The following is a 13,335-nucleotide window of genomic DNA, read 5'->3' on the forward strand; positions in this document are numbered from 1 at the left end:
ATTCATTGTGTATTCCCTTGCCTTGTTAATCCTCCCAAAATGCATCACCTCACACTTTTCAGCATTAAATTCCATTTGCCACTGTTCTGCCCATCTGACCATCCCATCTATATCATCCTGTAGCCTGAGGCTTCCCTCCTCGCTATTTACCACTCCACCAATTTTTGTGTCATCTGCGAGCCTACATTCATATCTAAATCATTAATGTACACTACAAACAGCAAAGGACCCAGCACCGATCACTGCGGTACACCACTGGACACAGGCTTCCAGTCACAAAAACAACATTTGACCATCACCCTCTGCCTCCTGCCACGAAGCCAATTTTGGATCCAATGTGCCAAATTGCCCTGGATCCCATGAGCTCTTACCTTCTTGACCAGCCTCCCATGTGGGACTTTTTCAAAAGCCTTACTGAAGTCCATGTAGACTACATCAACTGCACTACCCTCATCCACACACCTAGTCACCCCTCAAAAAATTCAATCAAATTGGTCAGACATGATCTCCCCCTGACAAAGCCATGCTGACTTTCCTTGATTAATCCTTCCCTCTCCACGTGGAGACTAATTCTGTCCCTCAGAATTTTTTCCAATAATTTCCCTACCACTGATGTTAGGCTTACTGGCCTGTAATTCCCTGGTTTATCCCTTTTCTAAATACGTTATACTCTGCAATGTTTAATTCCCTGTCCTGCTTTTTCTATAGCCATGTCTCAGTAATCCCTGCTATGTCTGGTTCCTCGCAATGTATGATTGCTTCCAGCTCCCCTGTTTTATTACGGACACTGTGTGCATTGCTATACAGACAGCTTAACTCATTTTTAATAGGATTTCCTCTCACTTTATGCCTAACCATCTTTTTAGACATCTGGGGGAAAAATTCAGTTGGTTTGCGCCTCCCATTAGTGCCTTAAGAGGGTGCTAATGGGGCACAAATCAACTATTGCCCGTGCGCGGCGTTGTTTGCGCCACTCAGGAAATTAACTAGACATTTTGCAGTGGTGCTAAACACTACCGCCACGATCTCCGGCGCCGGCAGATCGTGACGTCAGTCGAGTGTGCAACGCCCCGGTGGCGCCCCGGACCGGATATTGAGTGGCGCCCCCTGCCTTACCACCTGCCGCTAGTGATGACAGGTTGAGGGGAGCGTTTTGCAGTCAGGAAGGGACTGGGGGAGCGCTATTTAAAGGCGACCGCTTCCTGCCTTTTTTTGTTGGTGACATTTTTGCACCATGCATTCTGAGAGAGAGAGAGAGACTTCTGGAGAGATTCTACACTGTGTGAAGGAGTTTTGGGTACTGAGCAGCACTTTGCAGGTTCATTTTTATTTGCCCTTCCTTGTATCGATTTAGAAGAGACTGTGGGGGCTGCACTCTGAGCTCTTTCCCTGGGCCTCTCCATTGTTCTTTCCAGCAGATTTGATGTACAGGTCTCTCCAGGCCGAGATTCAAGGCTGCAATGAGCAGGATGTGGATGGAGAGCAAGATCAACCCTCCCCTTTAAGAACTGGCTGGCGCCATTGTGTCTGTGTTCCATTGCTGACTGACATCACATGAGCTTCGCCAGCGCTCTGAGGTAACGCCTCGCTCCTTGGCCTTTGCGCCTTAAGAGAGGTGTGTATCGCCTGATTTAGCACTCCAATCATCTCCAGGGGCGATAAAAGCCAAGTTTGCAGTCAGAGGCGATAATTAGCACCAGGCGCTAATTTTTGCGCCCGGCCGATAATTGCGCCCCAAATGGGGTGATACTGAATTTCTCCCCCCTGTTCTATTACTCTATTTATTGCCTTGCCATGAATGTCCTCCCTTACGTTATTCTTTCCTATGCTCTCTTTTCCTGTTTTGTTTATATTTAGGCTGGTTACGTTTCTTGTAGATCCCTCCCTCCATCTTACTAGTTTGAAGCATTTGCCACTTTCCTATTTACCCTTTCCACTAGGACCGGGGTCCCATCCCAGTTCAGGTGGAGCCTATCCCATTGGTACAGCTCCTTCCTGTCCCAGGACTGGTGCCGGTGTCCCATGAAAAGGAAGCCCTCTTTCCCACACCAGTCCTTTAGCTACGTGTTAATTCTCCTGATCTGTCTGCTTCTATGCCAATTTGCACGTGGCTCGGGCAATAATCCAGGGATTATTACCCTCGAAGTCCTGCTTTTTAATTTAGATCCTATATAGCACCTTTCACATCCTTGGACATCCCAAAATGCTTCATAGTCATTGAAACGGTTTTAAAGTGCATTCACTGTTGTAATGTAGGCAAAAGCCGCAGACAATTTGCACACAGCAAGGTCCCACAAACAGCATTCAGATCAATGACCAGATCAACAGTTTTAGTGATGTTGTCTGAGGGATAAATGTTGGGCAGGCAACTCCCCTGCCCTTCTTATCAGACTGGATTATGTGCTCAAGTGTCTGGAGTGGTGCTTGAACCACGACTTTCTGACTCTGAGGTGACTTCTTGAAACACTTAAAGGAAGGAAAGGTAACAGACATAGAAATTCAGGGCAAAATGCTAATGTTTGCAAAATAGCTTTTTGCTGTCATAGTCTGGTTTATGTGAAAGATGCATTAAACCGCTATGGCCTACTAGGGATCAACAATAAATGCTGGCCTTGCCAGCGACGCCCAGATCCCATAAGTGAATTAAAAAAAAACTCCAGAGATTTGATCACAAAATCTAGGCTGACACTCCAGTGCTGAACTGTCGGAGGTGCCATCTTTCGGATGAGATGTTAAACCGAGGCCCCGTCTGCCCTCTCGGGTGGGCGGAAAAGATCCTATGGCACTATTTTGAAGAAGAGCAGGGGCGCTCTCTCCGGTGCCCTGGCCAATATTTATCCCTCAATCAACATCACTAAAACAGATTAGCTGGTCATTATCAAATTGCTGTTTGTGGAACCCTGATGTGCGCAAATTTGCTGCCGCGTTTCCTACATTACAACAGTGACTACACTTCAAAAGCGCTTCATTGGTTGAAAAGCACTTTGGGACATACTGAGGTTGTGAAAGGTGCTATATAAATGCAAGTCCTTCTTTCTCTATGGGGTGCAAGCCCAAAAATAGTGCAATGTAGTAGAAGCATGCTAAGCATTCATAAAGGAGAAGCAATCTTGCATTTATATCATGTCCTTCACATCCTCAAGATATCCCAAAGCATTTTACAACTGGTGGATTTTTTTTAAAGTGCAATCACTGTGATTATGTAGGTAAATGCAACAACCAGTTTTCAGACAGCACAGTCCCATGAACAGCAATTGAATAACCAAATTATCTGTTTTTCATTTTGTTGGTTGAGGGATGGCACCTCCAACAATGTAATGCTCCCGCAGTACTGCAATAAAGTACTAGCCTAGCTCAGGTATTAGCTTGAACCCACAACCTCTGACTCAGAGGCCTGAGTGGTATTAACTGACAGAAGCTCTTACCTGGGCTTCACTGAAAATATGGTTTGCTATCTCTTTCCATTCCTGTGCCTCTCTTTTTATCTATGTAACTCACTGCCTGGTTTCTTATCTGTCTATTGTGCTATTTTTGATGCTAAAATGTTTCAGTCCTTTTCCAATGATTTGTTTTGCATTTTACAGATTTTAAAAGTTGGAACATTTTCCTGGGACAACTGTGGAGGTGGGAAGGATCCGGGCATAATTAAGAATCTTTCCATTCAACCAGATCCAGTTAACATTCCAGGAATTCTTCAAGCCAGGGCTGTGGCCACTACCTCAGTCAACCTCGTTGTCCCACTGAAGGTATCCCCAATTCTTCATCCTATAGTATTCTCCATCTTTGTTAATCTGTCATCACTTGTTTTTTACTGATTCTTTGTCACAGCTAGTATTTCACTGCTTCTCTTTCACGGCCTCTCTATCACAGCCTCTCTTAACAATCATTTATCACGTCCTCCCTATCATTACTTCTGTATCACTATTAATTATCCTGCTTTAACATCAAATGTAAATACATTCCAAATTGCATAGTGTAGAACATGCTGTCACACGTGTCTGATGCAGACCATGATCTGTCACACATGGCTGATACAGAACATGTTCTATCGTAAGCCCAATGTAGAGCACGCTTTATCTCACATACCTCATGTAGAACATACGCTATCATGAGCCCAACCCTGGTTCAATAAGGAGTGTAGAAGAGCATGGCAGGAGCAGCACCAGGCATACCTAAAAATGAGGTGCCAACCTGGGGAAGCTGCAACACAGGACTACATGCATGCTAAAAAGCAGAAGCTGCATGCTATAGACAGGGCCAAGCGATCCCACAATCAACGGATCAGATCAAAGCTCTGCAGTCCTGCCACATCCAGTCGTGAATGGTGGTGGACCATTAAACAACTAATGGGAAGAGGCTCCATGAATGTCCCCATCCTCAATGATGGTGGAGCCCAGCATATGAGTGCGAAAGTCAAGGCTGAAGCGTTTGCAACCATATTCAGCCAGAAGTACCAAGTGGATGATCCATATCGGCCTCCTCCTGAGGTCCCCACCATCACAGAAGCCAGCCTTCAGCCAATTTGATTCACTCCACGTGATACCAAGAATCGACTGAGTGCACTGGATACGGCAAAGGCTATGAGCCCTGACAACATCCCGGCTATCGTGCTGAAGACTTGTGCTCCAGAACTAGCTGCTCCTTTAGCCACGCTGTTCCAGTACAGCTACAACACTGGCATCTATCCGACTATGTGGAAAACTGCCCAGGTATGTCCTGTCCACAAAAAGCAGGACAAATCCAAACTGGCCAATTACCACCTCATCAGTCTACTCTCAATCATCAGCAAAGTGATGGAAGGTATCATCGACAGTGCTATCAAGCGGCACTTACTCACCAATAACCTGCTCACTGATGCTCAGTTTGGGTTCCGCCAAGATCACTCGGCTGCCGACCTCATTACAGCCTTGGTCCAAACATGGACAAAGGAGCTGAATTCCAGAGGTGAGGTGAGAGTGACTGCCCTTGACATCAAGGCAGCATTTGACCGAGTGTGGCATCAAGGAGCCCTAGTAAAACTGAAGTCAATGGGAATCGGGGTGGGGGGGAAACTCTCCACTGGCTGGAGTTATACCTAGCACAAAGGGAGATGGTTGTGGTGGTTGAAGGTCAATCATCACAGCCCCAGGGCATCGCTGCAGGAGTTCCTCAGGGCAGTGTGCTAGGCCCAACCTTCTTCAGCTGCTTTATCAATGACCTTCCCTCCAACATAAGGTCAGAAATGGGGATGTTCGCTGATGACTGCACAGTGTTCAGTGCCATTCACAACTCCGCAGATAATGAAGCAGTCCATGTCCGCATACAACAAGACCAGGACGACGTTCAGGCTTGGGCTGATAAGTGGCAGGTAACATTCGCGCCACAGAAGTGCCAGGCAATGACTATCTCCAACAATCGAGAGTCTAAACACCACCCCTTGACATTCAATGGCATTACCATCGCCGAATCCCCCACCATCAACATCATGGGGGTCACCATTGACCAGAAACTTATCTGGACCAGCCACATAAATACTGTGGCAACAAGAGCAGGTCAGAAGCTAGGTATTCTGCGGCGAGTGTCTCACCTCCTGACTCCCCAAAGCCTTTCTACAATCTACAAGGCACAAGTAAGGAGTGTGATGGAATACTCTCCACTTGCCTGAATGTGTGCAGCTCCAACAACACTCAAGAAGCTCGACACCATGCAGGACAAAGCAGCCCGCTTGATTGGCACCCCATCCACCACCTTAAACATTCACTCCCTCCACCACCGGAGCACCATGGCTGCAGTGTGCACCATCTATAAGATGCACTGCAGCAACTCACCAAGACTTCTTCGGCAGCACCTCCCAAACCAGCGACATTTTCCACCCTAAAGGACAAGGGCAGCAGGCGCATGGGAACACCACCACCTCGAAGTTCCCCTCCAAGTCACACACGATCCTGACTTAGAAGTATATCGCCGATCCTTCAGCGTTGCTGGGTCAAAATCCTGGAATGCCCCACGAAACAGTACTGTGGGAGTACCATCACCACCCGGACTGCAGCAGTTCAAGAAGGTGGCTCACCACCACCTTCTCAGGGGCAACTAGGGATGGGCAATAAATGCTGGCCTTGCCAGCGATGCCCACATCCCGTAAATGAATTTTTAAAAATGTTTAACAGCTGCTAATGCAACTATATTGGGTTTACCAATCTCGCAGACCAGCAGCGGCGTTCCAGAGCCACATAACGATTCAAAAAGCGCCGCGGACAAGAGGAAGCAGCTGATTGGGTGAGTACGGCCAGGTGAGTATTTATGCTACGCTCTATTTTGACAGTTAAGGTTAATAGTTTATAAAGTTTAGAAGGTCTTAATTTTCATGGTTTATAGTTTCTAAGGTCTCTGTTGTGTAGCGGGGAGTGCTGGTAAACAAGGGCCCTTGAGTATATCATTTAGTTGTAGTGTAATTAGTGGTATTGATTTGATTTAATTTAATTTGAATTAATTTAAAGGTAAGTCATGGCAGCAGAACTCGGCTCTGTGGCATGCTCCTCCTGCACAAAGTGGGAAATCAGGGACACTTTCTGTGTCCCTGACGACCATGTGTGCGGGAAGTGTATCCAGCTGCAGCTACTGACAGACCGCATTGCGGCGCTGGAGCTGCGAATGGATACATACTGGACCATTCACAATGCTGAGGATGTCATGGATAGCATGTTTAAGGAGTTGGTCACACAGCAGGTAAAGGCTGCACAGGCAGGAAGGGAATGGGTGACCGCCAGGCAGAGAAGTAGGCGCAGTGCAGGGGTCCCCTGTGGCCATCCCCCTCTCAAACAGATATTGCTGAGGGAGATGGCTTATTGGAAGGCAGCCGCAGCCAACTTCCTGGCACCGTGGGTGGTTCTGCTGCACAGGACGGGAGGAAAAAGAACAGGAGAGCTATAGTGATAGGGGATTCAATTGTAAGGGGAATAGATAGGCGTTCCTGCGGCCGCAAACGAGACTCCAGGATGGTATGTTGCCTCCCTGGTGCAAGGGTCAAGGATGTCTCGGAGCAGCTGCAGGGCATTCTGGAGGGGGAGGGTGAACAGCCAGCTGTCGTGGTGCATATAGGTACCAACGATATAGGTAAAAAATGGGATGAGGTCCTAAAAGCTGAATATAGGGAGTTAGGAGGTAAATTAAAAAATAGGACCTCAAAGGTAGTAATCTCAGCATTGCTACCAGTGCCACATGCTGCTCAGAGTAGAAATAGAAGGATATTTCAGATGAATACGTGGCTAGAGGAATGGTGCAAGGGGGAGGGATTCAAATTCCTTGGACATTGGAATCGGTTCTGGGGGAGGTGGACCAGTACAAACTGGACAGTTTGCACCTGGGCAGGACCGGGACCGATGTCCTTGGGGAAGTGTTTGCTAGTGCTTTTGGGGAGGGTTTAAATTAAAATGGCAGGGGGTTGGGAACCTGTGCAGGGAGACAGAGGAAAGCAAAGCAAGGATAGAAGGAAAGAGAAAAGCAAAAGTGGAAGGCAGAGTAATCAAGGGTGTAAATCAATCATGGCCACAGTAAATAATAATTCTAAAAGGACTAAGAGTGTTAAAAAAACAAAGCCTGAAGGCTTTGTGTCTTAATGCAAGGAGCATTCGTAATAAGGTGGATGAATTAGCTGCGCAAATAGATGTAAATGGATATGATATAATTGGGATTACGGAGATATGGCTCCAGGGTGACCAAGGCTAGGAATTCAACATCCAGGGGTATTCAATATTCAGGAAGGACAGGCAAAAATGAAAAGGAGGTGGGGTAGCATTGCTGGTTAAAGAGGAGATTAACACAGTAGTAAGAAAGGATATTAGCTCTGATGATGTGGAATCTATATGGGCAGAGCTGAGAAATACCAAGGGGCAGAAAACATTAGTGGGAGTTGTATACAGACCCCCGAACAGTAATGCTGGGGATGGCATTAAATGGGAAATTAGAGATGTGTGCAATAAGGGCACAGCAGTTATTATGGGTGACTTTAATCTACGTATAGATTGGGCTAACCAAATTAGTAACAATACCATGGAGGAGGAATTCCTAGAGTATATACGGGATGGTTTCCTGGACCAATATGTCGATGAACCAACTAGAGATCAGGCCATTTTAGACTGGGTATTATGTAATGAGAAAGGATTAATTAGCAATCTTGTTGTGCGAGGCCCCTTGGGGATGAGCAATCATAATATGAAGGAATTCTTCATTAAGATGGAGAGTGAAGTAGTTGACTCAGAGACTAGGGTCCTGAATTTAAATATAAAGGAAACTATGATGGTATGAGGCGTGAGTTGGCTAGGATGGATTGGGGAATGTTACTTAAAGGGGTGATGGTGGCTAGGCAATGGCAAACATTTAAAGATCACATGGATGAACTACAGAATTTGTTCATCCCTGTTTTGCATAAAAATAAAACAAAAAAGTTGACTCAACCATGGCTAACAAGGGAAATTAGGGATAGCATAAGATCCAAGGTGAGGGCATATAAATTTGCCAGAAAAAGCAGCAAACCTGAGGATTGGGAGCAGTTTAGGATTCAGCAAAGGAGGACAAAGGGAGTAATTAAGAGGGGGAAATAGATTATGAGAGTAAACTTGCAGGGAACATAAAAACTGACTGTAAAAGCTTCTATAGATATATGAAGAGAAAAAGATTGGTGAAGTCAAGCGTAGGTCCCTTGCAGTCAGAATCAGGGGAATTTATAATGGGGATCAAAGAAATGGCAGACCAATTAAATACATACTTTGGTTCTGTCTTCACAAAGGAGGACACAAATAACCTCCCAGAGGTGTCGGGAACATAGGGTCTAATGAGAGGGAGGAATTGAATAAAATCAGTATTCGTAGGGAAATGGTGTTAGGGAAAATGACGGGATTGAAGGCCGATAAATCCCCAGGTCCTGAAAATCTACATCCTAGGGTACCTAAGGAAGTGGCCCGAGAAATAGTAGATGCATTGCTGGTCATCTTCCAAAATTCTATAGACTCTGGAACAGTTCCCATGGATTGGAGGGTAGCTAATGTAACCCCACTATTTAAAAAAGGTGGTAGAGAGAAAACGGGAAATTATAGACCGGTAAGCCTGACATCGGTAGTGGGGAAAATGCTAGAGTCCATTATAAAAGATGTAATAGCAGAGCACTTGGAAAACAGTGACAGGATCAGACAAAGTCAACATGGATTTACAAAAGGTAACTTATGCTTGGCTAATCTACTGGAATTTTTTGAGGCTGTGACTGGTAGAATAGATAAGGGAGAACCAGTGGATGCGGTGTATTTGGACTTTCAGAAGGCTTTCGGTAATGTCTCGCAAGAGATTAGCATGCAAAGTTAAAGCACATGGGATTGGGGGTAAGGTACTGACTTGGATAGAGAACTGGTTGGCAGACAGGAAGCAAAGAGTTGTAATAAACGGGTCTTTTTCCGAGTGGCAGGCAGTGACTAGTGGGGTACCGCAGGGATCGGTGCTAGGACCCCAGCTATTCACAATATATATTAATGATCTAGAGGAGGGAACTAGATGTAATATCTCCAAGTTTGCAGACGACACAATGCTGGGTGGGCGTGTGTGCTGGGAGGAGGATGCAGAGAAACTCCAGTATGATTTAGACAGGTTGGGTGATTGGGCAGATGCATGGCAGATGCAGTATAATGTGGATAAATGCGAGGTTATCCACTTTGGTGGCAAAAACAGGAAGACAGATTATTATCTGAATGGCAATAGATTGGGAAAAGGGGAAGTGCAACGAGACCTTGGTGTCCTTGTGCACCAGTCGCTGAAGGTAAGCATGCAGGTGCAGCAGGCAGTTAAGAAGGCAAATGGTATGTTGGCCTTCATAGTGAAAGGATTCGAGTACAGGAGCAAGGATGTCTTGCTGCAATTGTACAGGGCCTTGGTGAGACCACACCTTGAGTATTGTGTGCAGTTTTGGTCGCCTTAGCTGAGGAAGGATGTTCTTGCCATGGAGGGAGTGCAGCGAAGATTCACCAGACTGATACCTGGGATGGCAGGAATGACGTATGAAGAGAGATTGGGTCGATTAGGCTTATATTCACTAGAGTTTAGAAGAAGGAGAGGGGATCTCATTGAAACTTATAAAATTCTAACAGGATTAGACAGACTAGATGCAGAAAGGATGTTCCCAATGGCAGGAGAGTCCAGGACCAGGGGTCTCAGTCTAAGGATAAGGGGTAAGCCATTTAGGACTGAGATGAGGAGGAATTTCTTCACCCAGAGAGTGGTGAACCTGTGGAATTCTCTACCACAGAAGGCAGTTGAGGCCAATTAATTAAATATATTCAAGAAGGAGTTAGATATATTTCTTAAGGCTAAAGGGATCAAGGGATATGGGGAGAAAGCAGGGACAGGGTACTGAATTTGTATGATCAGCCATGATCTCATTAAATGGCGGAGCAGGCTCGAGGGGCCAAATGGCCTACTCTTGCTCCTATCTTCTATGTTTCTATATATTGCTCCTATTGATAGATATGGATAAAGCAGAATTGCTCGATGATTTGGCGTTTTATTTACCTGTAAAGAAGGAACCTTACTTCCCACTAATTTACACAAACAAAATGTATTATGCTGTGATGTTCTGAAATGTAATTTTGTACAAATCAATTTATTGCACTGAGATCATGAGAGATGCTGAAATCTGTTGGACTGGAATTTTGTTTGGGGAATGTTTGTCTTGAAGCCATAAAACATTTTTAAATGACTAGCTTAAATAATCACGATATTTTCAAAAAAAACTCCAGGAAGTTAATTGAACCACAGATAACTCTGTATTGATAGTTTGAGTCAGATTATATGAGTGATGTCCTGGAATAGTAGGGACCAGCTCATCCTGAGCAGTAAACCTTTTTCTTTACCAAATACAGGTTGACTTAACATTGAAGAAGGAAGTTGCTGGAACTTGGGTAAAGATTCCCTGTATTGCTCAAATTGGAAGTTGCAAGTATGATGATGTCTGTCGACTGCTTAACCTGGCAATCCCACCAGGACAAGACTGCCCTGAACCATTGTTCAAATACGGAATTCCCTGTCACTGCCCTTTCAAAGCGGTAAGACCCTCCCACCCTTTATCACAAGCATTAGAATGAGAACTTGTATGTCTTGTTTACTTGTGCTCAAATCATGGGATCACACTGAGTAATTGTACCAGGATGACGTCAGGAGAAATAATAAATTAAGATATGTATCTTTAACCTTTAGTGAATTTGTGAGTCACCTGTTTTAATATGCAGGGCTATGGGGAAGGAGCAGGGGAGTGAGACTAATTGGATAGCTCTTTAAAAGAGCCAATACAGACACGATGGGGCAAATGGCCTATTATTATCTGTCTGACTCACTAACTTTTATGTTTATGTGTCTGTTGCCACATGTCTGCCTATACCTACATTTGGTCCTTGTGTGGGTGTGTGCCTAACTGTTCATATGTATCTAGTCTTTCAGATGAGATGTTAAACTGAGGCCCCATCTGCCCTCTCGGGTGGACCTGAAAGTTCTCAAGACACTATTTGAAGAAGAGCAGGGGAGTTCTCCCCTGTGCCCTGGCCAATATCTATCCTTCAACCAACGCCTAAAACAGATTATCTGGTCATTTATTTCATTGCTGTTTGTGGGACCTTGCAGTGCACAAATTGTCTGCCACGCTTTCTACGGTACAACAGTGACTACACTTCATTGGCTGTGAAGCACTTAGAGACATCCTGAGGTCATGTTAGGCGCTATATAAATGCAATTTTTTTTCCCTTCACTATTACCCCAAGGTATTTGAAGGCAGATTCTGATCATGTAAAGCGGTAGGGGAAATCCCCTGCACAAGATCATTCCCTTCCATTTTGGAGAAGTCAAACCTGTATCCCAAGAGTCAGCAAAACTCCCTGGTCCTTTGGAAGATCCTGGAGAGAGAGATGGATGAATCAGTTGCATAAAGTAGGACATTATTGACATACGGCAACATTTTGTGTCCAGCTCCTCCAGCCTCTACCCTGTGGTGTCCAGGCTCATTCTGATGTTTGTTGCCATTAACTGTGTGGACTGCAGAAAGAATAGGGAAATAAGAGCTCACTAAGGAAAGAACAATAAGCGGTCACAAAGGAGGAAGGGAATAAAGGGCACTCTCGTCTGGTCCTTGGTTGGAGGACACTTGTATGAGAGCCGAGGCGATTATTGTATATGGTGGGTGTGAGGTTGGAGAGTAGGATTTTTATCCTGTTCCAAAATGTATCAGAGAAGGGATCTCATTTGAGTGCTGCTAAAAGGAAGTCCCACTCTACTTGGTGAAATGGCTTCTTCATGTACAGGAGGAGTATTAGGGCAAGAGTGTTGGTGCCACTGCAATGGTAAATGATATTGAATAGACATCTGGTATTGTCCTGAATGTCAGCCGGTTTTGCAAGACAATAGATTTGTTTTTACATTATTCTAATACAGAACAAAAACAGGTCAGCTAATGTAGGCAGAATTGGTTTAAACGGTGTGCTCACAAATCCTATCTCCTCAATGACACTAATAACATTAGGGAAGGATTAATTTCAGGGATGAAGATATTGTACTCTGTAAGGATAGGCATATATAGATTATTAAATAAATAAGCTAGTTGGCATTAATGATATAATATGGAGCTAAAAGGGTTGTACAGGCTTTTTATCACAGTAGGAGGAACGTGTGGAGAAGGAAATTACTGTGTTATAAATAAGGGAATTTGTTCCTTTTACTATGGTGATTGCAAGAGATAAGACTTGTACAACAAAGGCTATAATTCAGCAAGAGCAAAGATAGGAAACATAGAAACATAGAAGATAGGAGCAGGAGTAGGCCATTCGGCCTCTCGAGCCTGCTCCGCCATTCAATGAGATCATGGCTGATCATCCAAATTCAGTACCCTGTCCCTGCTTTCTCCCCATATCCCTTGATCCCTTTAGCCTTAAGAAATATATCTAACTCCTTCTTGAATATATTTAATGAATTGGCCTCAACTGCCTTCTGTGGTAGAGAATTCCACAGGTTCACCACTCTCTGGGTGAAGAAATTCCTCCTCATCTTAAATGGCTTACCCCTTATCTTTAGACTGTGACCCCTGGTTCTGGACTCCCCCGCCATCGGGAACATCCATGAACATCAGAAGCAAAGGTATAATGTAATAGGACATTAAATGGTCATAAAACACCCATTAAAGTTGAACCAAGCAAGAACTAGAATAAAAGACAGATACGAAGCAAAGCTCTTTCGGAACTTTGACTACCTTCATGGCGAGGCAACATGAACAGGCTTGGATAAGCAGCACTCATGATTATTGCAAAGTTCCTTACAAGTGAGTTTTTTGGATGT

The 13,335-nt window shown here is 44.8% G+C and overlaps 1 protein-coding gene across 1 annotated transcript in view; it reads left to right on the forward strand.

Annotated features, from left to right (window-relative positions):
* The window catches only part of LOC147114173 (ganglioside GM2 activator-like), a 48,042-nt gene that overhangs the window by 33,981 nt on the left and 726 nt on the right, over positions 1–13,335 (forward strand). Inside the window, exons 2-3 of the mRNA XM_085994062.1 lie at positions 3,585–3,746; positions 10,881–11,063. Of these exons, the coding sequence (XP_085850188.1) occupies positions 3,585–3,746; positions 10,881–11,063 (345 nt within the window). The remainder of the gene's footprint in view (positions 1–3,584; positions 3,747–10,880; positions 11,064–13,335) is intronic.

This window comes from Somniosus microcephalus, chromosome 8 (genome assembly GCF_052327205.1).
Source record: "Somniosus microcephalus isolate GS21.2 chromosome 8, FLI_Smic_1.0, whole genome shotgun sequence".
NCBI classification, from domain to species: Eukaryota; Metazoa; Chordata; class Chondrichthyes; order Squaliformes; family Somniosidae; genus Somniosus; species Somniosus microcephalus.